At 49.9% G+C, this 25,695-nt stretch overlaps 1 protein-coding gene across 1 annotated transcript in view; it reads left to right on the top strand.

Moving 5' to 3' along the window:
* Nucleotides 1–15,077: 15,077 nt before the first annotated feature.
* Nucleotides 15,078–25,695, top strand: part of RAP1GAP (RAP1 GTPase activating protein) — a 97,108-nt gene continuing 86,490 nt past the window's right edge. The window contains exons 1-2 of the mRNA XM_081017434.1: nt 15,078–15,191; nt 24,229–24,264. Of these exons, the coding sequence (XP_080873560.1) occupies nt 15,148–15,191; nt 24,229–24,264 (80 nt within the window). The 5' untranslated portion in view covers nt 15,078–15,147. The remainder of the gene's footprint in view (nt 15,192–24,228; nt 24,265–25,695) is intronic.

Below are 25,695 nucleotides of genomic sequence, written 5' to 3'. Positions count from 1 at the left end.
TGGTGGAACAGCTCTGTCTTGCAGGCCCTGCGGAAAAATGTCAAGTCCCACAGGGCCCTAGTCTCTTGTGACAGAGCGTTCCACCAGATTGGGGCCACAGCCGAAAAAGCCCTGGCTCTGGTGAAGGCCAGCCTCACCTCCCTGTGGCCCGGGACCTCCAAGATGTTTTTGTTTGAAGACTGTAAGGTCCTCCGTGGGGCGTACCAGGAGAGGCGGTCCCGTAGGTACGAGGGTCCTAGGCCGTATAGGGCTTTAAAGGTTAAAACCAGCACCTTAAACCTGATCCTGTACTCCCCGTGGCGAGGACCCTGTAAGGAGTCTCGCCGCGGCATTCTGCACCCACTGGAGTTTCTGGGTCAGTCTCAAGGGCAGCCCCACGTAGAATGAGTTACAATAATCCAGTCTGGAGGTGACCGTCGTGTGGATCACAGTGGCTAGGTCAGGGCGAGAGAGGTAAGGAGCCAACTGCTTAGCTTGGCAGAGAAGTCTTCCCAGCTCAACTGGCAGATCCTGCAGGTGCGTGGGTGGGACTGTGGAAACACAACCCAAGCAGGAATCGATAGCCCAGATGGTGCCTGTATAAAAAGCTTAATGGGGTTCATTATGATTGTAGCCAAGCTAGACTTTGTCCCCATTATAAACCTGCCATGAGATGAAGGGGAAGGAAATCTGGGCAGAGGCACATCTAAAGGAGCTGCAGGTTTTCCAGTGGTTGAAGCAAAATAATAAAATTCAGGGGAGGCTGGTCACAAGAATGTAGTGGGTCAGAGCCCCACGCTTGTTTCCTTCTTTCCCTTGCTACTTTTGGCACCCCTTTCTATCCCCAAGGAAAGCCAGAAAAGTTCAGAGCCTTGGCAACTTATTCATACTGATATATGTGGTCCAATTCAACCATTGTCTCATGATGGGGAAAAACAACAAAACGGAGAAACAGCTTTTCTGGTTGTATATGTTGCTAATATAAATTTGGTTATGGAGAACAAGCAAGATTGTACAAAACTTGTTGAATGTTTAAATGAGAAAGTTTAGAGTGTTTACATGCTAGATGAAAATGGATTGATTCAAATTGGGCACATTGAGAAGGGTATTGTAAGTAAAATACCCTCTTTCGAATAGTAGAGTGCTTGGGGCCGAGTGTCTCTTCTTGTTTCTTGGCTCAGGTTGCTGTATTTCAGGGGTCAGCAAACTTTTTCAGCAGGGGGCTGGTCCACTGTCCCTCAGATCTTGTTGGGGGCTGGACTATTTTTTTTTTGGGGGGGGGATGAATGGATTCCTATGCCCCACAAATAACCCAGAGATGCATTTTAAATAAAAGCACACATTCTACTCATGTGAAAACACCAGGCAGGCCCCACAAATAACCCGGAGATGCATTTTAAATAAAAGGACACATTCTACTCATGTAAAAACACGCTGATTCCCGGACCATCCACGGGCCAGATTTAGAAGGCGATTGGGCTGCATCTGGCCCCTGGGCCTTAGTTTGCTTACCTATGGTTAAGGCACTAGGCAGAATTGAGCTCAGGTCCCCAATAAAATATCTGAGGGGGCCGGGTCCCCCAAAGTTGATGGGCGTTGTTATTCAAATGGTGTCCGTGCGCCCCGTCATGTGAACGATTGTGCAAGGCAGGGGTTACTCCCCCCCCCCCATATTTTATTCAAGTAAGCAGCCCTGCTGCCTAGCCTACCTGGCAGGGCTGCTGTGGAGATTAAATGACGTGGGGAGAGGAGAAACATCTACTCCACAGTTGAGTTCCTTGGAGGAAAAAAGGCGAGGTATCACAGCAGTCACGAAATTCAAAGATGCCTGCTTCTTGGGAGGAAAGCAATGACAAACCTAGACAGCATCTTAAAAAGCAGAGACATCACCTTGCCAACAAAGGTCCGTATAGCTAAAGCTATGGTTTTCCCAGTAGTGATGTAGGGAAGTGAGAGCTGGACCATAAAGAAGGCTGATCGCCGAAGAATTGATGCTTTTGAATTATGGTGCTGGAGGAGACTCTTGAGAGTCCCATGGACTGCAAGAAGATCAAACCTCTCCATTCTGAAGGAAATCAGCCCTGAGTGCTCACTGGAAGGACAGATCCTGAAGCTGAGGCTCCAATACTTTGGCCACCTCATGAGAAGAGAAGACTCCCTGGAAAAGACCCTGGTGTTGGGAAAGATGGAGGGAACAAGGAGAAGGGGACGACAGAGGATGAGATGGTGGGACAGTGTTCTCGAAGCTACCAGCATGAGTTTGACCAAACTGCGGGAAGCAGTGGAAGACAGGAGTGCCTGGCGTGCTCTGGTCCAGGGGGTCACGAAGAGTCGGACACGACTAAACAACAGCAACAAAAAATCAGTGCAATCCAATGCAACAAACGTGCGCGGCTGCTGTTGCTCGAAAGTGCGCGCATCTCGGGATTTGCCTCCCCGCCTTGCCGCGCCGCCCTCCTTCCGCGGGCGGCCAATGGGAGCGGCGCACGGGCTGGTGGGCCACGTGACGCCTCGCCTCGCCTCGCCCGGCGCTCACTCGGCTCGCCAGTGCGGCGGAGGCGAGCAGCAGGGAGGCGGAGAGGCGCCGCTCCGGTAAGCGCATCTCGGAGCGCGGGGGAGGCTCGGACGCCTGGGTCCTGCGGTCGAGGCGGCGGCTTGGGCGCCTGGCTTGCTGCTCACAGGTGGGCTGGGGGGCGACCTTGCGGGCGGGCGGGAGACACCCCTTACCCATGTCTAGCTAGCTCCGTGGCTGTCAGCGTTCACACGTGCAGTCGCGAGCGCGTCCCGCAGTCTCGTGTTTTCGAGGGCGAGCGGGGACTTGCAAGGGGCGCCCCTCCCTCTCTCATCTGGGATGTTTCCCTGCACGCCTCTCCTGGCCTTTGCCAGCGTCACGTCGGAACGCGCGTTGAGCGGGTCCGGTCAAGGAGACAGGCCCGCCGGCCTCCCCCCCCCCCACTTCCCCGCTGCCTTTGAGCAGAGGAGGGATCCACTCTGCATCACGGAGCTCATGGTTCCAGGATGGGGTCGGAGGTGGAGTTGGGCGAGAAGGTTCCTGAGCTTGTGCCAAGCGCCTTGGTTGGGAAGAGAGAGGACGGGGTTGTCTCTGTCCTCGAGGCCAGGGCTGGCAAGGGGTTGCATCCCCCTCCGAGTGGACCTGAGCGAGTCGTGGCTCATTCACTCCAATAGGTCTACTCTGAGTAGGGAAGGCGTCGGGTGCCACCCAGGGCCTCGTACCCCCCGCCCCTGCTAGCGATGAGCGCTTGGCTGTTTTCCCATTTACAAAATTGCCGAAAACCAGCTTAAGACAATGTCTTGCGTGCAGAAGGGTCTTTCCGAAGCTGGAAATGCGCCAAATGAATCAAATGGCTGGCTGTGACAATGGAGGGGTTGCTTGGAGAGAATGTTTCTATTCTATGCCCCCCCCCCCCGCCCCATCCTTCCTCGTTTCCCCCCCTCTCCCCCCCCCCACCTTCAAGTGGTCCTCAAAGTCTGTCAAATCTCGTTAAGGCTGAGGGGAGGCCTTAAGAACGAAAGCTCCCCCCCCCAGCCCAGCTCCTTGTAAGCTGCAGTCTCCTTGCTGCAGGGAAGGATGCAGAGAGCTGGGAGGGATGCGTTGGGGGGGGGTAGTGAGAAGCTGGCAGGATGGCAAGCACTTCTCCATCCCCTATGGGGGTCCTGGGGGGGTCGGACTTCGCCTGACCTTGATTTGCGGGCCGACCTGCCGTGCTTTTCCAGACGTCTTTTGCTTGCCGTGGGGGTCGATGCTCAGGGCTCCTTCTTGGACAGGAAAGTCCCCCCCCCCCAGCGTGACCTCCCTTTTGTGGGGGGCGGGCAGCTGGTGGACCAAATGGGGTCTGTGACCAGAGAAGAATATTTGTTTTGGGGTGGACGCACCTGTCTTGCATACAGTTTCAATCCCAGGTAGGGGAGAGACTCCCTCCTGGAAACCCAGAGAGATGCTGCCAGTCAGTGTAAGCAGCATTAGAAGGACCCAGTGGCCTGACTCTGTATACAGTAGCTTCCTGTGTTGTGGTGATGATGGGCCAAATGTCAACAGAAGCGGGAGGACTTTAGTTCAGTGGTCTCTAGGTGACAATCTTACATGGTTAGGGACAACTTCTCTATTCTGCTCGTTCTGCAAAGGACCCTCTTGCTAGTTTTTTAAAAAATGTATCACATTTCTACCCCATCTTTTTCTCTAAGGCGGCGTACGCTGTTCTCTCCTTCCTTGTTCAAATTTACACAACAACCCTGCGAGGGAGTTTCGGCCGAGAGAGGCAGCGACTGGCCCAAGGTCACCCACCCAGTGAGCTTTGTGACAGTGGGGGACTTGAATCCTGGTCTCTCCCAGGTCCTTGTCTGGCACTCTAACCACTATGCCATCCTTCCCTTTAGCTCTTCCAGCTGCTGCGGCTCTTCCAGCTTCTGGTGGCTCTGGAAGGAGGCTTTTGGGTTGCGGACGCGGCGGGAGTGGCATGCGGGATTCTTGCTGGCTCATCAAAGCCACGTGTGGTTTCTGGTGGTAGCTGCTGGCTCCCCGGGTCTCGTGAGCCTGTGCAGTCCGAGGTGGCAGAGAGGACAAGCAGGGCCAGCTGTACCAGTAGGTCTCTCGCAGCTGATTCTTAGTGTCGTGCCTGGGCAGCACAATCAATTCATTCTCATCATCGTTCGTTGCATTGGCTGCATGGGTGAGACTCTCTAGGGCGCCATCGGAACCTGTGGTGCTGTGCATTTTGAAGTGCATGCAGAACGACCCAGGTTATCCCCAATGACAGCATCTCCATGCAGGGCTCCTGCATGAAGCCCTGGCGAGTCATCGCTTCCAGTCAGTGCCGACAATATTGGGCTTGGTGGACCAATAGGAGGCAGCTTCCTTTCCTCCCATTCTAAGCAGCCCGTTAAAGTTAAAACAAGGATCTAGTCCTCAAGGTTCTGCACAAAGGGCTGATTTTATTAGAAAGCTGGAAGTTGTACCGATAGCTTAGCATCATCAGCAACAATCTGCAATGTCTTTCTGGGTTTGGGGAGGGGTTTTTACCCCAGCCCTACCTGGGGGAGATGCTGCTGGCCCTGTTCATCCCACACCTTCAGCCAAGGTCAGGACTGTATGCTTTCTGCTGCCACGGTTCCCCAAAGAGAGCCGTTTCCATACAGGTGAGGCTGGGAGCAGTATATGCCTCTCATATCAGGCAGGTAAAGGGCTTTGCTACACGTGTGTGTGTGTGTGTGTGTGTGTGTCCATTGCATGCGGGCAAGCACACACCACGGGCATCAAAGCACGTACAGCCTATATTTGGCTGCATTGTTTGGCCTGGGAATGGCAAGAGTCCCCAGTGACTCATGTCTACGACGTGGGCAGGAGTGGGAGACTCAGGGAGGGGGCGGCGTGGCGTTTGTTCGAGCCGATGGCTGTGGATGCGGGAGAGATGGCTCATGTGAAAGAGAACTGTGTCTTCCTCTGTGTGCGTGCGTGTCCCTCCATGTCTGGGTTCGCTCTGCCTTGTGCTGTGATTTTCAAGTCCCCTGTCTCCAACATCCCATCATATGCCTCTCCAAGGGCTCAGCTCGCTTTCCGGCCACTGGTTGGAAGGCACAGAGGGGAGGCTCAATAGGTCTGGGGGCCCAAGAGCTCAGACAAAGGTCTGGGGAGAGGCACAATGCTCCATTTCTAAATGGGGGTTCAGACCTGCGTCAAATCCAGGCAATCTGAGCCAGGGCCTGATTCTTTAGTTTGCAACACCTTGGGAGGAGGAGTTTTTCAGCAGCAAGGGGGAATGCATTCTGCACATGCACAGAAGCTCTGCTGTTTTTTTTACTAGGACATGTTGTAGGGACTGATCTCGGTGCTGGAATAAGGTTCCTGAACAGGGGTGGGCTGCATCTCTGTGTGTGTGTCTGAGGCCCGTTGGCAGTCAAACAGGAGGCAGTGCTTGGTCATAAGAGTCACAGGATTCTAGAGCTGGAACAGACCTCCAGGGGTCATCTAGTCCAACCCCCTGCAATGCAGGAATCTCAACTGAAGCATCCACGACAGATGGCCATCCAACCTCTGCTTAAAAACTTCCAAGGAAGGAGAGTCCACAACCTCCCAAGGGAGGCCATTCTGCAGTTGAGCAGCTCTGACTGACAGAAAGTTCTTCCTGATGTTTAGCCGGAATCTCCTTTCTTGTAACTTGAAGCCATGGGTTCGAGTCCTACCCTCCAGAGCAGAAGAAAACAAGCATTTGCTCCATTCAGTTTTGTCTAACGCTCTTTTAAAGCTGAACAAGTTGGTGGCCATCACTGGATCCGGTGGGAAGGAGTTCCATAGTTTAACTACGTGCTGCGTGAAGAAGTCAAGAAGTTGCTCTCGGTGAGAGCAGTGTTGCAGCCTTGTAAGAATATACCAAGCTGCTTTGGGTCAATTCTGAGCCCTGGTCTTGCCATCTCAGAGTTGCTCCTTTTCCACAGTTCCAGGCAAGGGAGCCTTTCCCAGACGTACCTGGAAATGCCAGGGCTGGAACCAAGGGCTTTTTGAATACTAAAGACGAGTAATGGTCTTTCCTTTTAAAAAATAAACCAAGATTCTAGTCCACATGTTTCTGAACAAAGAGCTGATTTAAAGAGGAACAGGGAAGGTGTGTTAAATTGGGGTCACACGTCTGGCCCACCTAACACAGGGTTGTCTACTGTGATTGGTAGTAGGTTTCAGGCACAGGGGCCATTTCCAGCCCAGCCGGTGGAGGTGCTCCCAGGGATTGAGCCTACAGCCTTCTGCATGCAAAGCAGGTGTCCTGCCACCAAGTCACAGTGGCACTTTCCTAAAACGTTTTGGCATTGTTGCCATTTGTAAGTGTGTGGCAAGTCTACCTGCGTTGTCCCTGGCTCTTGGAAATGACTGATGTCACAAGGCAAGTGGCTCAGATGTGGTGGCTGCCTTTTCCCTCGTGTGACTGGATGGCTTGTTCATTGCAAATGGCTTCTGCTGGAAGGTTGGCCACTCTACAACATGACTTCATCCTGGCATTCCATCTCCCCTGCCTCTCCGTTGTCTGTTTGTTTATTTCAGCGCTCGGGAGTTAGGTTTTTCTCCCCCTCTGAACTGCACATTGCAACAGCTGATGCTGTAATTAATGGCTGGATCTCTCTCTAGCTCCCAACTCTGCCAGATTCCAGAATCTGGCGTCCGCCTTAGTGCCTTTGCACCTCCCACCCACCATCCTGAGCATGGCAAGATCTCGTTGGCAGGTTTTCTTTTTAGGAGAAGCTGAAATAGCTGTGTAAAAGGAATTGAGGCAGCCCAGTTGCTCTGCTCTGCGCGAACAGAGAATGAGTGGCATCTCTCTCTACACCTCGGTTATTCTCATCTGTGATATGGGAGCGGCGATGCTAGCCTCCTTTGCATCGCTGCTGTAAACATGTGGAAGGGTCATGCTGGAGTAGCTGGAGAGAGCGGCGATGCTGGTCTTGTATTGCTTTGGCGTTTGCTTGGGGATCCATGCGGACCAGGGGAGATGGTTGATGAGGTTAGCAAGGGAAGTAGGTTGAAACTGCTCTCAGGTTTAAGGTGCTGGTTTTAACCTGTAAAGTCCTGTATGGCCTAGGACCCTTGTACCTACGGGACCGCCTCTCCTGGTACGTCCCACAGGGACCTTACGGTCTTCAAACAAAAACATCTTGGAGGTCCCGGGCCACAGGGAGGTTAGGCTGGCCTCAACCAGAGCCAGGGCTTTTTCAGCCGTGGCCCCGATCTGGTGGAACGCTCTGTCACAAGAGACCCGGGCCCTGCGGGACTTGACATCTTTCCGCAGGGCCTGCAAGACAGAGCTGTTCCACCAGGCCTTTGGCCAAGGCACAGTCTGACCCCCTCCTTTGGTAATCCTCACAGAACTCTAGCCCAATGGTTGTCATTAATTTGATTATGAATTGATTTTAGAATGAATTGATTTAGAATGCTGTGTTACTTTTATTGTTGTTAGCCGCTCTGAGCCCGGCTTTGGCTGGGGAGGACGGGAAATAAATAAATACCGTCTGACCGGAGAAACAGCTTGCTATCAGTCCCAGATAGGCTGTGCAAGCACAAATATATATAAAAAGTAGGGGGACCGAGCAGGCAACAATGAGCAAGGCCACCAATAGCCAGGAAGGTTTGGGTTGACAGCAAGCCTTGTTAGAGTAGTAATGCCCTTAGTATGCCAGCCTCTGCCCCTGGTCCTTCTTTCCCATCTGGCAATGGATTTAAAGAGTATGATGCCTTGGCCTGTGGTCTTGGATCAGACCCTCTTTCAAGAGAGCTGAGTTGCCTCTTGATGTTTCCCATACAAAGCACATGCTCTGTTAACTTGCACAATACGCATAGGATGCTGCCTTGTTTTTCACAATGTGGTTCGAAATTAGCCAGGTGCTAGGCGCATTTTGCACCTGGCTTTCCACCGTGTGAAGATGCCTGGGTGCCAGGATGGCGCCTGATGTCTCCACCATCTGGGGATCATTGGATCTGGACCGTTTTCACATGCTAATATCCCATCCTGTAGAATCCTATCAGTTATATTTTATCGGAATGAATTTCTGGAACCAAAATGCTTTTTTCTGTGCAACCTGAGTAGGAGCGATCACCATTAGGAAAAAGATGTTGGAATAGGCCAATAGATATGTGGACTGTCCCTGGATCAAGTGACTTTTCTTCTTTAAGTTCTCAAAACTCTTAACCTAGGCAGTCAAGGCAGTCATCAGAACTAGCCAGATGTTTAACAGATCAATCACAGTCAGTCCATCATTTGAAAATAAGACTTTAGAGCTATCTTGCCCCAAAATAGCAACTAATTCTGTTTTGGCAACTGTAACCTTGGCTTAAGGAGCCATTTGGCGCCTAGATTATATATCTGAGTTTCTAACACTGCCTCCAGCCCAGCTTTAGATGCAGTTTGACTAATTAGCCTTCCATGAAATACTACCCATCTTTCTATGCAAGGTCCTCCATCACAGCTGTTTGCTGGTGCTCTCCAGATATTTTGGACTACAACTACCATCAGCCCCAGCCTGTGTTACTGGGAATTGTGGGAACTGTGGTCCATAACATTTGGAGGCATCTATCAGCAGCTGTACAACTGTTTAGGCAATCATCTTTCCTTGTCTTTTTCCCAGAGATGTAGATGCTTGGACCTCCAGCATCCAAAGCATCTGTGCATCTGCTAAGAACACTTGTACACTCTGCTGCGTTAAACCTTTGAGTCCATTCGGCTCTGTGTTGTTGGCGCTGACTGGCAGCAGCTGCCACTTTCCATTGTCTCAGGCAGGGCTTCTCTTTCCAGCCCTCCCTGGAGAAACTGCATTGGGGATTGATCCTGGGACTTCCTGCAATACAAGCAGGATCCTTCTCTTGAAGATTCTGAGACAGATGTCTGGTTCATCTAGCCCAATATGGTCTACACTGACTGGCAGCAGCGGATCTTCAGGGTTTCAGGCAGGAGGTGTTGGACCTTCTGCCTGCAAAAACAGATGCTCCAGCACTCGACCCTCCCTTACTGAGAATTCACCTCCCTGTGGCGCATAGCATTTGCCCATCTAGCCTGGCACTGCCTGCTTTGAGTGGCAGCAGCTGCCCAGCAGAGAGAGCCCTTCTCCCTCTCCTCCTACCTGAAATCCTTTTTATCTGGAAAGGCTGAGAATGGGACCTATGTAGCCCCCTCCCCATTAAAAAAAGCGGCTTGCTTGGTTTCCTAGTCAACGCGGATGCAACTTGACCTTCCAATATTGGCAGTTGAGCAGATGGTTGCGTTTTGCTTGCCTGTTCTTTTTTCGTCTCTCTCTCTCTCCCCCCCCCCCTCCAGTCTCTGAGAAATGCCCAGAGTTACAGCATCACTCATGGAGCCCACAGAATCTGAGAGGATGGCTGTGTGTTGGGGTGTGTGTGTGGTTCTGTTGGGTTGTGTGTGTCATTGCCTTGTGATTTATTCTAGGAGGATCAGGCTGTGTGTATGTGTGATGTACCCCAGGCATCTGACTGCGTTACCCCATCCCAATCCTTTTTTCTCAGTGGCCCCTCAGATGCCCCATTGGAAAGACCCCCAAGCAGGACATGGGGGCAACCACAACACTCTCCCCTGAAGGATTCAAGTGGCAAGGAAGGAGATTCCAATGAAACATTGGGAATAGCTTTTCTGATAATAATTTTTATCATCATCATCATCATTTTTAATTTGTATACCATCTTTCTATCTTACAGCGCTCAAGGCGGTTTACAAGCTGAAGAAACAAAAAATATACATCTTATAACAATCTAATGCAATACAAAAATGTGACAATAAAACATAACTGTAAAACAGGCAACCTACGTCAAAAGAGTAACATTCAAAATCATTAGAATAGTATTAAATAATAATAAAAACATATAAAAGTTAAACAGAAATCCACTCAACAGTTACAATAAATAATTTCTAAACTATAATCAATAAAGCAGCGACGTAAAATCATACAATGCAAATTGAGAAGCAGAGACTAGAGGGTGGGGCAAAGCAGGTGGAAGGAGGCCTTGCCTGTCGAAGTCTCTCCCCTTAGTTTTCAATTACAATCCAATAATAGCCTCATTATAACAATACCAATTTATAATACAATTATTAACACCAATAGTTCAAATACCGAATTATATAATTTAGATAAGGTGGTCCCCCACGTGCTAGAATAGGGGCCTCCTTATCTAAATTATATAATTTGGAATTTGAACTATTGGTAGGAATAGCTTTTCTGAGTGTGAAAGCCATTTGACAGTGGAACAGATCCCCTCAGAAGGTAATGGACTCTCCTTCGTTGGAGTTTTTTTTTTAATTCCAAAAAAGGTTGGATGTCACCTGTCATGGATTTTTTTAAAGCTTTGACTCATCCATTACAGGGTGTTAGACTAGAAGACATTTGGGGTCCCTTCCAGCTCTACAGTTCTATCATTATTGTGACACCCGCCCCAGCCACAGTGGGCATAGGATGTGTGTGTGTTTTGCAATCCTAAATTGGGCTGCAGGTGGCGCTGTAGTTTAAACCACTGAGCCTATCCTGGGCTTGCTGATCGGAAGGTCAGCAGTTCGAAAACCCACAATGGAGCGAGCTCCCATTGCTCTGCCCCAGCTCCTGCCAACCTAGCAGTTCGAAAGCACACCAGCACAAGTAGATAAAGAGGTACCACTGTGGAGGGAAGGTAAATGGCGTTTCGGTGCACTCTGGTTTTCGTCACGGTGTTCTGTTGCGCCAGAAGTGGTTTAGCTGGCCACATGACCCAGAAAAGCTGTCTGTGAGCAAATGCCGGCTCCCTCAGCCTGAAAGCGAGATGAGTGCTGCAATCCCATAGTCACATTTGACTGGACTTAACTGCCCAAGGGTCCTTTAAGGTAAAGGTAAAGGGACCCCTGACAATTAGGTCCAGTCATGGCTGACTCTGGGGTTGCGGTGTTCATCTCGCTTTACTGGTGGAGGGAGCTGGCGTACAGCTTCCAGGTCATGTGGCCAGCATGACTAAGCCGCTTCTGGCGAACCAGAGCAGCGCACGGAAACGCCCTTTACCTTCCTGCCGGAGCGGTACCTATTTATCTACTTGCACTTGACGTGCTTTCGAACCGCTAGGTTGGCAGGAGCAGGGACCGAGCAACGGGAGCTCACCCCATCGGAGCTCACCCCATCGCGGGGATTTGAACCGCCGACCTTCTGATCGGCAAGTCCTAGGCTCTGTGGTTTACCTTTACCTTTTTACAGTTCTGTCATTCTTGTGACACCCACCCCAGCCACAATGGGCATAGGATAGTGTGTGTTTTGCAACCCTAAAAGGGGAACTCCCAGGATCGCTGTCCAGGGTACTGAATGATTCCTACTGCCTCTTGCCCTAGCGAGGTTCCTGCTGAATGCTGTCCGTAGGGGGCGCTTTCTGACCATGGCTCAACCACCCATCCTCTCCTGACAGACCTCTCTCACCCTCCCTGTAAATGAGCAACCAATCCAATAGGCAAAGCTACTTTGGTAATCAACCAGGCATCTCCAGGTGCTCATGTGTGTTTGGGGGCCGAATTGGACTACCATTGATGCGTGATGGCAGACGTTCTTGGCTGTTTGCAAGGCCTGGAGATATCTCTGCCAGTCCACAATGAGCTCAATCCCAAGGAAGCTGGTGGTGGCAGTTCAGAGTGGCATCACCTGTTAGGTTTGGCTGAAATTCTTGGCTGCTCAGTTTAGCCGCAGGCTTGAATCAGGAAGAAGAAGAAGAAGAGTTTGGATTTGATATCCCGCCTTTCACTCCCTTTAAGGAGTCTCAAAGCGGCTAATATTCTCCTTTCCCTTCCTCCCCCACAACAAACACTCTGTGAGGTGAGTGGGGCTGAGAGACTTCAAAGAAGTGTGACTGGCCCAAGGTCACCCAGCAGCTGCAGGTGGAGGAGCGGAGATGCGAACCCGGTTCCCCAGATTAGGAGACTACCGCTCTTAACCACTACACCACACTGGCTCTCACTGTTGTTATCTCATTTTTGGGTGATGCTCAAAGTTGGTGGCAGGCCCTGATTTCCTGCAGTAAGTGGCACAGGGGCTATAGGCTGCTTAAAAGACATGCCGCCTGCCATCGTCTAGATCAGGCATAGGCAAACTCGGCCCTCCAGATGTTTTGGGACTACAACTCCCATCATCCCTAGCTAACAGGATCAGTGGTCAGGGATGGTGGGAGGTGTAGTCCCAAACTATCTGGAGGACCGAGTTTGTCTATGCCTGGTCTAGATGCACCTTTGCCAACACTGGGTGCTCTTATATATACTTTGGACTGCAGCTGCCGTCAGTTTCAGCCAGCACATGAAGGGAGTTATAGAATTGTAGAGTTGGGTGGGACACCTGAGGGTCATCTAGTCCAACCCGCTGCATTTGAGGAATCACAGTTGTTGTTGGTAGGCGTTCAATGACAGAGGAAACACACTTTGTGCATTCTCAGAAAAAACTTCTGCGATCTTTCATTTGCCTCGATTGAATCCTGGTAGTAAACATGAGCTCTTTGAGCAAAATCCTGATCTCCTCTGGCTCCAGTTAGGCCCTGTGTAATGTTCTTTTACTTATTTGTTTATTGCATTTGTATCCCACTTAAAAATAATAATAATATAATTTTCAGGTTTATGCATTTCAGTAATTTTACAGTATTTTAACATCTAAAAACTTGACTACCTTCTCGCTCTTTCTGCAGTTCCTTAAATTTATTTTTAATATCTTCTGCATATCCAGATTAACTTAATTTGATCATTTATACATCTTCTTTAAATAGATACTCTTATGAAATGGCAGGTTAATACAATAATCCTGCCAATGTTCTTATCTCTTTACAATTTGTCTGTAAATATTCAATAAACCATTTCCATTCTTTTATAAAAAAGGTTGTTATTTTGATTTCTTATTTTTCCCCATTAAGTTTTGCCATTTCTGTATATTCCATAAGTTTTTGTATCCATTCTTCCTTTGCTGGGACTTCTGCTTCTTTCCATTTCTGGGCAAATAACATTCTTGCCGCTGTAGTAGCATACATGAATACGTTTCTGTACAGTTTGGGTAGTTCTGTCCGTATAATTCCCAAAAGGAAAGCTTCTGGGTTTCCCCACAAACATTATTTTAAGCATCCTTTTCAATTCATTATATATCATTTCCCAGTAAGCTTTAACATTTGTATCCCACCTTTTGCCCCAAAGGAGCTCCAGGCGGTATACATAGTTCTCTCCCTCCTCATTTAATCCGCACAGCAACCCTGTGAGGTAGATTTGGCCAAGAGTGAGTGACTGGCCCCATCCAACCAGTGACCTTCAGGGCCAAGTGGGGGATTTGGTCTCTCCCACGTCTTAGCCCCACACTCTCTAACCACTATGCCACATTGTGTCCTACTGGGAGTTAATAATAAACACAACTACCTTAATTTTTTTAATAGTTTCCCTCCTCCCTGTTTTATCCTTCCAACAACCCTGGGAGGCAGATTAGGCTGGGAGGCTGAGCCCAAGGCTGAGTCGGGAGATTTGAACCCAGGTCTCTCCCAGCTCTGAGTTCAGCACTCTGACCCACTACACCGCCACTGGCTCCTCCTAATTCAGGGGTGCCCAAACTTTTTAAAGGGTTTTACCCCAGGACACATACTGCCACGGGGGCTGGATAAAATCGACCAGCAGGCCGGATTAGGCCCCTGAAACTGACTTTGGACATGCCTGTCCTAATTGCAATGAATATACTCCGAGTAGAACTTAGTTGGGACACAGGTGGCGCTGTGGGTTAAATCACAGAGCCTAGGACTTGCTAATCAGAAGGTCGGTGGTTCGAATCCCCGCCGCGGGGTGAGCTCCCATTGCTCGGTCCCTGCTCCTGCCAACCTAGCAGTTCGAAAGCATGTCAGAGCACAAGTAGGTAAATAGGTACCACTCCGGTGGGAAGGTAAATGGTGTTTCCGTGCACTGCTCTGGTTCACCAGAAGCGGCTTAGTCATGTTGGCCACATGACCCGGAAGCTGTACGCTGGCTCCCTCAGCCAATAAAGCGAGATGAGCACCGCAACCCCAGAGTCGGCCACGACTGGACCTAATGGTCAGGGGTACCTTTACCTTTACCTAGAACTTAGTTGGATCCACACGCCTTCTTTGCTCTGCACAGATTGCTTTTCCAGGGCGTAGAAAAGAGGCAGGCCTTTGGTTCGCAAAAGCGACATTTTGGAACATCTCAGTGAAGAGACTCTGCCTCGCTGTGCCCACCTGCCTGGCACCTGTTGGCACGCACTTGCAGGCTGGCACCGTGGCACTAACTAACCTGTCCCCGGGGCGGGCGCTGGCACCAGCACTGAGTGCTGCTCCTTGCGCTGCCCTGCTGCAGGCGATAAGGCAGGCTGCCTGGCAGTCAATTTCCTGAGCTGCCCTGGCCAGCTTGTGCCCCTGCAAGACCCACTCGGTTGCTGGGAGCTACCCAAGTGCCCTCTGGGGCCTTGCTGGAGGAGTTTTGCTCCAGCCTGTGCTGGTTGGACAGGTTTGGTGGGGAGGAGGCGGGGAAAATGCAGGGCCCCTCCCTCTTTTCCTCCCTCCTTTTCTTCCCAGCCAGATTCTGCATGCTTTTGCTCCAGCCAGGCACTGCTGGGAATCTGTGTTTCTGCTCCATGGCCGGCCTGATCCGTAGGTGCCTCCTCTGACTTCCCCTGCTCTCTGTTGCTGCCATGGGTTCCAGGAAGCGGAGCTTCACCTTTGGAGCCTATGGAGGGTGAGTGAGCGGCTGGGGGGCAGCTCTGAAGGCCAGTGGGAGGGAGCTGGGGGGCGGCTGGGGGCCAGTGCAGTAACTGGGAGAGGATTGGAGCAACACGGTGTTCAAAAGTGCATCTCAGTGTAACCTGCAGTTTCCTAATATTATATATTTAAAGTAGATGAATAAATGAGCAAATTAAGTTCATTTGGTTATGCAGAAGATATTGAAAATAAATTTAAGAAACCGCAGAAAGAGTGGGGAGGAAGTCAAGTTTTGAAATGATAAAATTATTGAAACGTATAAACCTGAAAATCATAAATAATTTTTTTTTAAAAGTGCATCTCAGTGTGGCATGATGGAAACTTGTAAAATGATGCACAGTGGATAGAGGAAAGGTTTTTTTCTCCCTCTCTTTTAATACCAGAACCTCCCGCAAAGCTGAACCATGGGAGGTTCAGGATATACTTATTAATGCAGGCCAGAGTTAAACTATGGAACTCCCTGCCTCAGGAGGCCAGGGTGGCTTTCAAAGAGGATGGGGCAAATTCGCAGAGTAGGAGAAGGCCATTGATGGCCACTACTTGCAATGGCTGTGCTTTGCCACCAGCAGCCCCCTTGCTATCTCAGTCTCTAGTGACAGAATCGTAGAGTTGGGGGGGGGGACTCTGAGGGTCATCTAGCCCAACCCCTCCAATGCAGGAATGACAGCTCAATAATTCCTGACAGGTGGCCCCCTAACCTCTGTTTAAAACCCTCCAGTGAAGGAGAGTCCACTCTCTTCTATTCCACTGTCAAACATACTCCTTCCTTTGTCAGCCTGGAGTGCAAAATTGCTCCAGGTTGCTGGATTAAAAAGAACACTGGGCAACATGTCCATGTAGAAACTGACCATGTTTTTGCAGGATGCAGCAGGCGCTATGAACGGGGGCAGGTGTGTGCTCAGGTGCGGCTGTGCTGGGGACTGAGTGCGAGTCATGACCTCCGCAGAGTAGTGCCCATCTGCCTGTTCCTTTTTCCAACTGCCCTCTGTTTTGGGTGAAAGGCAGACTTGGCCGTGTGAATGAATGAAGACTGCCTTGCACTGAGTCTGTTGCTTTGGTCCAGTGGAAGGAAACCTGTAGCCTCCCCCCCCCCCCACAGGTGTTAGGATCATGGAATTGTAGAGTTGGGAGGGTTCCCCAACGGTCATCTAGTCTGACCCCGGCAATGCAGGAGTAGAATAATTGAATATGTTGAACTCCAACTCCCAGCAACTACTGCGGCCAGTCGTCAGGGATGGTGGCAGTTGTGGAGAGTCACAGTTTCTATTTCTCCACCCCTTCATTAAAGGAAGGCAGAGTTTCCTACACTGCAGGGGGGTTGATTCTATGAAATATGTTGGCTTTGGATTTGCTGATGAGAGTCAGAGCTGAGGGACTTGGATTGGGGGCGGGAAGGAGGGGTCCTGGGTTCGAATCCCACCACTTCAATGGTCTCCTTGTGGGGCTTTAAGTGAGGTCTTCTCTCTCGCCTCCATCAGTAAAATAGACACTCAGCTCACAGCTTCAACAAGGTGGTTATGTTTTGTTCTGTTGCCTTTATCCTTGACCATGTCTTAGAAACCAGCTTTATACCAAATCAGTCCATCTTGGTTTATGTAGTGCAGTCCTATCTACCCTGACTCACAGTAGGGACTTTCCAGGATTCCAGGAAGAGAACGTTCCTCCCTGGAGATGCCATTGGGAATTGAACCTGGAACCTTCTGTATGCCAAGCCGAGACCCTTCCTCCTTTTTTAGGGCAGAGGGGCTATTAATTCTTTACTGTCAGCTGCCCAACGAGCGTATGTGTTATTGCTGGGGTGAGCAGGAGCATGTGAATGCAACACCCCCCCCCCCTTATTTAAAAATAGACTTTATAAACTACTCGATGGTCGAAAAGAAAATTCAGAGTGGTTTCCAAAGAAGAAGAAGAAAGCGATGAAATAAATACAAAGAAAAAAATAGCAATAAGCTGTATAAAAAGTTAAAGTAGCAATAGACTAAAAACAAATTGAAACTCACATCGACCTGACTAAACATCTTTCTAAACGCCCCTCCCACAAGCCTTTTAAAATTGCAGAGAGAGAGAGAGAGAGAGATGTATTTTGCAAGCTGAAAGTCTGCATTATCTCCCACCTCGGCTCAACTACATCATGGAAACATTCCCCTGTTTCTGCGGCTGCCTTGATCCTTCTGCCCACTGAGTATGGGCTACACTCAGCTCCTCATCTGTGCCTATGGACACTGCCTCCCACATGTGGCCGCAGTTGCCCCTCCAGGGCAAGGGACAAGGCTGCTTCTGTCCCCCTGGCCTTTAGGCTCCCAGCTTAGGTATTTCCCTTGTGGGAGGAGGTTGTGACCTCCATGCTGCTCCAGCACAGCCGGGAAGGAAAGCCCCCACTGCCCGGGAACCGTGGATGTAGCCGTGTCCTGGGAAGAGGCCAGGAGCGCCTTCTAATGATGATGTTGGCGCTTCTGTAGCAAACATTCCTGCATCATGGGGGTTGGAGTCCCTTTGGGGTCCCTTCCAGCTCTACAGCTCTGGAGAGTTGTAGTGTTGTAGCAAAAGAGCCCAGGAGGAAGGCAGGGTCCGCATATATAAGCAGCAGCAGCAACAAAGACAAAAGGCAACCATGAAATGAGAGTGATTTATCGGCTGCCGTCCAGGAAATAATTCCCTGGTTTCTGAAGAAGTACAGAGCGAGAGGAGATCCCGGAGATCTTGTCAATTATCATCGGCATTGTTTTGTAGAAAGGAGGCACAGCTTGGATTAATTCTGCACTCCGTGCATGTAGACCCCCCATCTGTCCCCATGGATGTTTCAGTAATCACTTTCATCGTCTCGCAACCTCACTTTGTCTCTCTGTAACTTAGACCTGCAGCCAAAGTCTTCTGTCAAATTTTTATTTATTTCTTGGTTGCATTTATATCCCATATCCCCCCCTCCCCACCACGCTGCAAGGAGTCAAGCTGCTGTGCACACAATTCTCCCCTTCCTCATTTAAACCCCACAACAACAATGAGATTCATGTGTTGCAGGTGGTTGCATGATGCCTTCCAGGGTTCTGTGATTCTACAAAGTGAGGCAGATGAGGATGAGTGGCAGCCTCATGGCCCAGTGAGAATTTGAAGCCTGGTCTCTCCCAGGTCCTAGTCTGACGCTCTAACCACAACACCATCAGATCAGAGTCGGATCTTTTGCCTCCTTCCACACCCATGACATGTGGCTCTCATAGCCTGCTCTGCATTTTAGATTTCATTTGCAGAGAATTGCATGGGGAAGAAGGGTTTGTTGTTTTTTAAGCAGGGGCCGGAAAGAGTGCAGCAAAGGCGTCAATAGCACAGCTGTCAACTTTTTCCTTTTCTTGCGAGGAATCCTATTCGGAATAAGGGAATTTCCCTTTAAAAAGGGGGAAAGTTGACAGCTATGGTCAATAGGCAGGGAGTTCCCAAGATTGCTGCACTGGGAGATCCATCTTGGAGATGCAGTGCTCCCATCGTCACCACTGAATCCTTGACTTTCTCAATCTGCGTCGGGTATCTGAAGCCAGGCGGCATCTTGCCACCCTGCCATTGCGCTCAGAATTTAATCGCTAAAACCGCAGCAGGTGGGAAACAAAGAGTCACAGAATGTAGAGTTGGACACGATCCCATTGAGAGAGTGTGTGTGTGTATGTATGGGGGAGAGCTGGGCTCCTTCTGGGCTTCCATGGCCGCTCCTCCTTCCCTCTGCGAGGCTGTTTGTTTAGATGGAATAATTCAATTAGGGGCTGGGCAGTATGTGCCTGGCACCAGGCTGGAGAGAGCCTGGGGAGGAGGAGGTGGGGGGAGCCAGCTTCAGAGCAGCCCCAGCTCAGCAGCTTCCCAGCAAAGACTCCCTTGGCGTGCTCTGATGGTTGAGTCTTCCTCTCTTCTCCGCATCCCTCCTCCGTCTCTCTCCACCTTCTCCCCATCTTCTTCAACACTAGCAAGTGGTTAATCTGTGAGATTGACCATCATTGCCCTTCCTGACATTTGCCTTTTGCTGTAGCCATCTTCCTCTCGAGTAAAGATGTAGGAGCCAGCTGCACCTCATCTGGCCTGTGTGACAGCTGTGTGACGTTAAGCCGGGCTCCTCTAAGTGCAGGGAAACCCATGCCTGAAACTTAATTTGCTCTGTGTTTGTGCGCTTAAGGGTTTTGTAAATATCGAATTTATTCTGCGATTGCCAAATTGTTGATTTTTTTGTCCTTTTTGGATTTCCTGGCTGTCATGGGCCGGCTGGATGCATCAGGTGGGGAACCCCCAAAGGAAGAAGGCTCAGAGCCGGGGGATTGGTGATGGGGCGATGATGAGTGGTCACAGGGAGAAGACTGGGAGGAGGAGGTGTCAGAAACTGCAGAGGTAACAGGGTTTAGTGAGCAGGAAGAGGCTGTGGCAGAGAGCAGTCTGGAGACAGAGGCAGTAGCAGAGGCTGGAGAGGAGGGGGACCATGAGACAGGCTGCTGAAGAAGCCAGGGGGTCTCCCACCCCTGCTGCGATCAGTTCCGTTTCCCACTGGTCTCTCGGAACGCATAGAGAAACGAAGAGGGCAGAGCGAGGAGATACAAGATGAAGGAGCCTGAGATTGCTTGGGAAGTACCCAAGGGAGTAGTAGTCTTGGAGAGCTGTGGGAAACTTCCTCACTGGGGCAAGATCTACTGTGCTCACTAGGCCTGCACTGTTTTGCTTCCTTTGAATAAAGAGTTAACTTCACTGACTCCAGGACTTTTATTGCTGACCTACTCCAGACTGCGGCTCCTGAAACTGACTTCAAAGCTGGAATCAGCCGGTCTGGACGCTAAAAGGTCCCCCAAGCAATTGTGATTAAGAACATGGAACAAGCCATTGTCAGTCAAGCTAAAAAGCATCCATTTAGCCCCAGTCTTCGGTTTCCAGGAGTGGACAGCCAGTGGGGTATGAAGGCAACAGCCCTCCCCTGTTTTTCCCTCCCTGTCCCTTAGCGGCTGGCGTTCGGAGGTAGACTGCCTCCATAAAGTGAGGCTCCATTTGGAAGCGCCATGGCTAACCCAGGCGTCTCTGATGGATAATAATAATAATAATAGTAATAGTAATAGTAATAGTAATAGTAATAGTAATAGTAATAATTTATTATTTATACCCCACCCATCTGGCTGGGTTTCCCCAGCCACTCTGGGCGGCTTCCAACAGAACACTAAAATACAATAACCTATTAAACATTAAAAACTTCCCTAAACAGGGCTGCCTTCAGATGTCTTCTAAAAGTTTGGTAGTTATTTTTCTCTTTGACATCTGGTGGGAGGGCGTTCCACAGGGTGGGCGCCACTACTGAGAAGGCCCTCCCCAAAGGCCTCCCATCCCAGCTTCCTGCTTCCAACAGTGGTCAGCCATGTGGAAGCCCACAGAGCACAAGGTTGGTGGGGGGAGGGAGAGGACTGTTTTGTTGTTGTTGTGTCCTTGTTATTGGAGGTAGACTGCCTCTGCACATGGAGCTTCCATCTCACGAGCATAGGTTCCACAATTTTGTCCTTTTTCATAGGAACCTGATGAATCAGGCAAAAAATAAATAAATGCTGCAAGCCAACCATCTCATTCAGAGGCCGTCTGAGGGCCACCATCGCCCATCCTCCTGTTCACTGCAGACTAGGGGCTGCTGCCCCTAGAAATGGCTGCATGAGGGCATAGGGGATGGGGGCTTCTTTTGTCCCCTGTAGGGCCTGGAGGGGCTGTGGGCAATGCTGGCTTGACCTCTCTCTCTGGTGATGAAGTGACCTGCTGCACAAGACAGGCCTGCCTTGTTTTAACCCAAAACACAGCAACTGGTTCCCCGGCCAGACAGACAGGTTTTGGACGGCGCAGGGAGAATCCCAAAACAAGCCTTGTTTTTCAGTTGCTGCTCCTCACATTTGGCCCACTTTGGGGTTGTGGCTGTTTTTGGTGGGGGGGAGGGGGGAGTTGGAGGCGGGGAGAGGTTGGGGAGGAGCAGAATTTGTAAACAGTAGGCCAGAGCTTTCCAAACTGTGTCTCCGTGCTCCTCCCGGGGCTGGAAAGGGGCACGTTTAACCTCCGGTTTGCTAGTAAAAGTGAACCGCCGCGTCGTGAAATGATGCACGTCTGAAAAAGCATAGCTGTCAACTTTTCCCTTTTCTTGTGAGGAATCCTATTCGGAATAAGGGAACTTCCCTTAAAAAAAGGGAAACGTTGACAGCTATGCTAAAAAGCGTGTCACCAATATTAAAAGTTTGGAAAGCTCTACTGCAGGTCTAAATTCAGGACAGATAAGAGAAAGTACTTCTTGGCTCAGCACAGAGTTAAACAGTGGAACTCTCCCCCTGTTATGTACAAAGTTGAATAGGATCCAAAAGGCAGAAGTCTGATTGGTCCTAGAACAATAGGATCCAGAATGCAGCAGTCTGATTGGTCCTAGAACAATAGGATCCAGAATGCAACAGTCTGATTGGTCCACATGAGCCACCCAATCCAGCTCCAGGTGGAAGTGAATCCGCAACCTGATTGGCCTACAGGTGAATCCCAGAATTAGCCAATCACATGGGGCCCATTGTGTAAATAATGTATATAAAGCAGACATTCTGGGGGAACTTCCATTCCTCCTCACCACTATGAGCTGAATAAAGAGCATGAAATCCACTCTTGACTCCAAGTATATTTCACCCCCTTTCTGATAAGACTGTCCAGGTCTATTTAGAGTTGGAAGGGACCCTGAGCATCATGTAGTCCAGCCCCATGCAATGGAGGAATATCCAGCTGTCCCATGCGGGGATCGAACCTGCAACCTTGGCGTTATCAGCTTCATGCTCTAACCAACTGAGCTCTCCCTCTGCAGGAGGCATTGATGGCCACCGACTTGGATGGCTTCAAAAGAGAATCAGGCAAATTCGTCAGGGGGGATAAGGCTCTCAGTTATGAAGGGCAACTAGCCACAGTTTCAAGGGGGTGGGGACGCAATAGGGGAGAGTATTGCTATTCATTCATTCATTTTATTTGCTGCATTTATCTCTCACCTTGAACTACAAGGAATTCAAGAGTGGTTCTCCCCTCCCGCCCCTCATTTGAACCCCACAACAACCCTGTGAGGTAGGTGTAGCTGAGACAGCGACTGGCCCCCAAGATCACCCAGTGGAAGCTTCATGGCCGAGTGCAAGGATTTGAACCCCTGGTCTCTCCCGGGTCCTAATCTGATGTTCTAACCACTATGCCACACTGTCTCTCCAGGTGGTCCTGTGTGGACCAGGCACTTGGTGCTCATGCTGGACTAAGATGGGCTGCTTTTGGCCTGATCCAGCTGCTGCTGAGCTCTTCTGGTATTCTCACCTGTTCACACACTGCATTTCCTCCCAATAAAAACCTAGGACTGCGTGCAGATGGGGAGAATAACTGGGGGCAATCATATAGCCCCATACAACTTGGGACCTGTTTACCTATGAAATTGCAGGTACCTCGTTTTTGTCTGCTCAGTTGCTTCAATCGGTGGAACTGGCCCTGTTCCAGGTGCCACAAAATATCCACTCCACATTTGTATCTCCCGCTTGGACTACTGCAATGCGCTCTATGTGGGGCTATCTTTGAAGGTGACCCGGAAACTACAACTAATCCAGAATGCGGCAGCTAGACTGGTGACTGGGAGTGGCCGCCGAGACCACATAACACCGGTCTTGAAAGACCTACATTGGCTCCCAGTACGTTTCCGAGCATAATTCAAAGTGTTGGTGTTGACCTTTAAAGCCCTAAACGGCCTCGGCCCAGTATACCTGAAGGAGTGTCTCCACCCCCATCATTCTGCCCGGACGCTGAGGTCCAGCGCCGAGGGCCTTCTGGCGGTTCCCTCATTGTGAGAAGCAAAGCTACAGGGAACCAGGCAGAGGGCCTTCTCGGTAGTGGTGCCCGCCCTGTGGAACGCCCTCCCATCAGATAAACAACTACCTGACATCTTAAGGCAGCCCTGTTCAGGGAAGTTTTTAATGTATGACATATTAGTGTATTTTTGGTCTTTGTGGAAGCCGCCCAGAGTGGCTGGGGAAACCCAGCCAGATGAGCGGGGTACAAATAATAAATTATTATTATTATTATTATTATTATCATCATCATTGTAAGAACTCGACTGTTTGTGGCAGAATCCAAGACCAGGGAGAAGAGTCGGTGGAAGAAGAGTGGTAGAAATTCAAAGATTATCTACAGAAATATTGTAAAATTAATGAATGTTAGAATGATGTTGGATAGAAATTAAGTGGTTTCCAGCTGTAATGCTTTAAGGGAATATGAAAAAAAGGGTTATAAATAGGTAAAAATCTAATGCTATTATTTTTAAGATCAAGGATTAGGATAATTAAAGAGGGTAAGGATTTGCTGAACCAACAGATTGAAGTGGAATACAAAAAAGGGAGGTATGAGGAGGTCCGGGAAACAAGCTAAAGGAAAATAAGTAATGGAAAATCTGTGTGTTTTTAACCATTTTTATTTTGTATTTTTGTTATTTTTTTCATTTTTATTGTAATATTTTAAAAAAATCTTAATAAATATCTTATTAAAAAAAAAAAAGAACTCGACTGTTTGGAACTTTGGAACTCCCTGCCCATTGACACCACAGCCTTCACTGTGCTTCTTTGGGGTTCCTGCTTAAAAATAATTATTATTACTTAGGCAAGCCTGTCTCGATGCTTAGAAATTCTGAGGTGGTTATTAATCTGCTTTTTAGTGTTTTGACTCTTTGTACATTTTAAAGTACGGTTGTGATTGTTTCTTGATTTTTCTTTTTGAGTCCTTTTTTTTTTTGCATTCTAGTGGCGTATCCAGTTTATGAAATTATATACACACATGCATAAACACGCACACTTTCAGAAAGACAGCAGGCAGGAATCATGTGGCCACCCACCCTTGTCACCCTTCCCCGAAAGCTCTGACAGAGGCAAAACTGTCTTTAACTGTTGGTGACAAGGTGAGATATGCCTGCCTGGTTACTAATCTGCCTGTGTCTTTTCTGTTTCCCCTTTCTCCTCTCTCTGTCTGTCTGTCTCCAGGGTGGACAAGACAACCGTCTATCACCGGAGCCTGCGGTGAGTGCAAATTTTGCCTTTTGCCGGGTGGGGCGGGTTGGGGAGCTTGCTGGTGGAAAGTCACTGCCAGCCAGACAATGCAGAACTGCATGGTCTAACTCAGTCTAAGGCAGCTAAGGTAAAAGTAAAGGGACCCCTGACCATTAGGTCCAGTCATGGCCGACTCTGGGGTTGCGGCGCTCATCTCGCTTTATTGGCCGAGGGAGCCGGCGTACAGCTTCTGGGTCATGTGGCCAGCATGACTAAGCCGCTTCTGGCAAACCAGAGCAGCGCACGGAAACGCCCTTTACCTTCCCGCTGGAGTGGTACCTATTTATCTACTTGCACTTTGACATGCTTTCGAACTGCTAGGTAGGCAGCAGCAGGGACCGAGCAACGGGAGCTCACCCCGTCGCGGGGATTCAAACCGCCGACCTTCTGATCGGCAAGTCCTAGGCTCTGTGGTTTAACCTACAGCGCCACCCGCGTCCCTCCAAGCCAGCTACCAACATCTTAAAGGCTGCAGCTTAGTGGCAGGGCACCTCCTCTACTCCCAGCCCCCAGAAATGCAGGAATCACAACCAAAGCATCCTTAGCAGATGTCCATCCAGCCTTTTGAATGGCCGCTGCCTGAAATCCTGGAGAGCCTGAAGGTCTGACTCTGTATATAGCAGGTTTCCTATGTTCCTGTGTGTGTGTTTCTGCCACCACCAGGCTGGTCTCTGGAACTGAGGACTCTACCCCCCCTCCTTGGCACATGACCCGTGACTCCTGGGCACCCGGCTGCAAAACAATAGGAGCCACTCAGAGTCCCTCCTGGCACCGTGCCCGCTTTGCTTGCCTCCGCCTGGCGTGCTTGCCAGTCCTGGTCTGAAAGGAGCATTTGTTGGCACGCAGGGCCCTTGTGTCTGGAGGGCTCCCCGCCCTTCCCTCAAGGGCTCTCCCACCCCAAACACTGCCCCGTGTGAATAGCAAGGCAGCAAACCTCCTCCACAGGGTGGCACAATCCAGAATGCTGCTGCGAGAGGCCCCCGCAAAGCCAATGAGCAAGCCAAGCCACGTACTCAGGGAAGGGGAAATGGGGAAGCTTCCTTCCTGATCACCTATCACAGAATTGTAGAGTCGTACTTCTGCTCCTGCCAACATAGCAGTTTGTAAGCACGTCAAAGTGCAAGTAGATAAATAGGTACCGCTCTGGCGGGAAGGTAAACGGCGTTTCCGTGTGCTGCTTTGGTTCGCCAGAAGCGGCTTAGTCATGCTGGCCACATGACCCGGAAGCTGTATGCCGGCTCCCTTGGCCAATAAAGTGAGATGAGCGCCGCAACCCCAGAGTCGGCCATGACTGGACCTAATGGTCAGGGGTCCCTTTACCTTTACCTTTACTTCACCGGATCTTAACCTATTACAGTACAGTCATACCTCATGTTACATTTTTTCAGGTTGCGTCCTGCG

Source organism: Podarcis pityusensis (genome assembly GCF_964106645.2).
Source record: "Podarcis pityusensis genome assembly, chromosome: 8".
In the NCBI taxonomy this organism is placed as follows: Eukaryota; Metazoa; Chordata; class Lepidosauria; order Squamata; family Lacertidae; genus Podarcis; species Podarcis pityusensis.
This window is presented reverse-complemented; position numbering and strand designations above follow the sequence as displayed.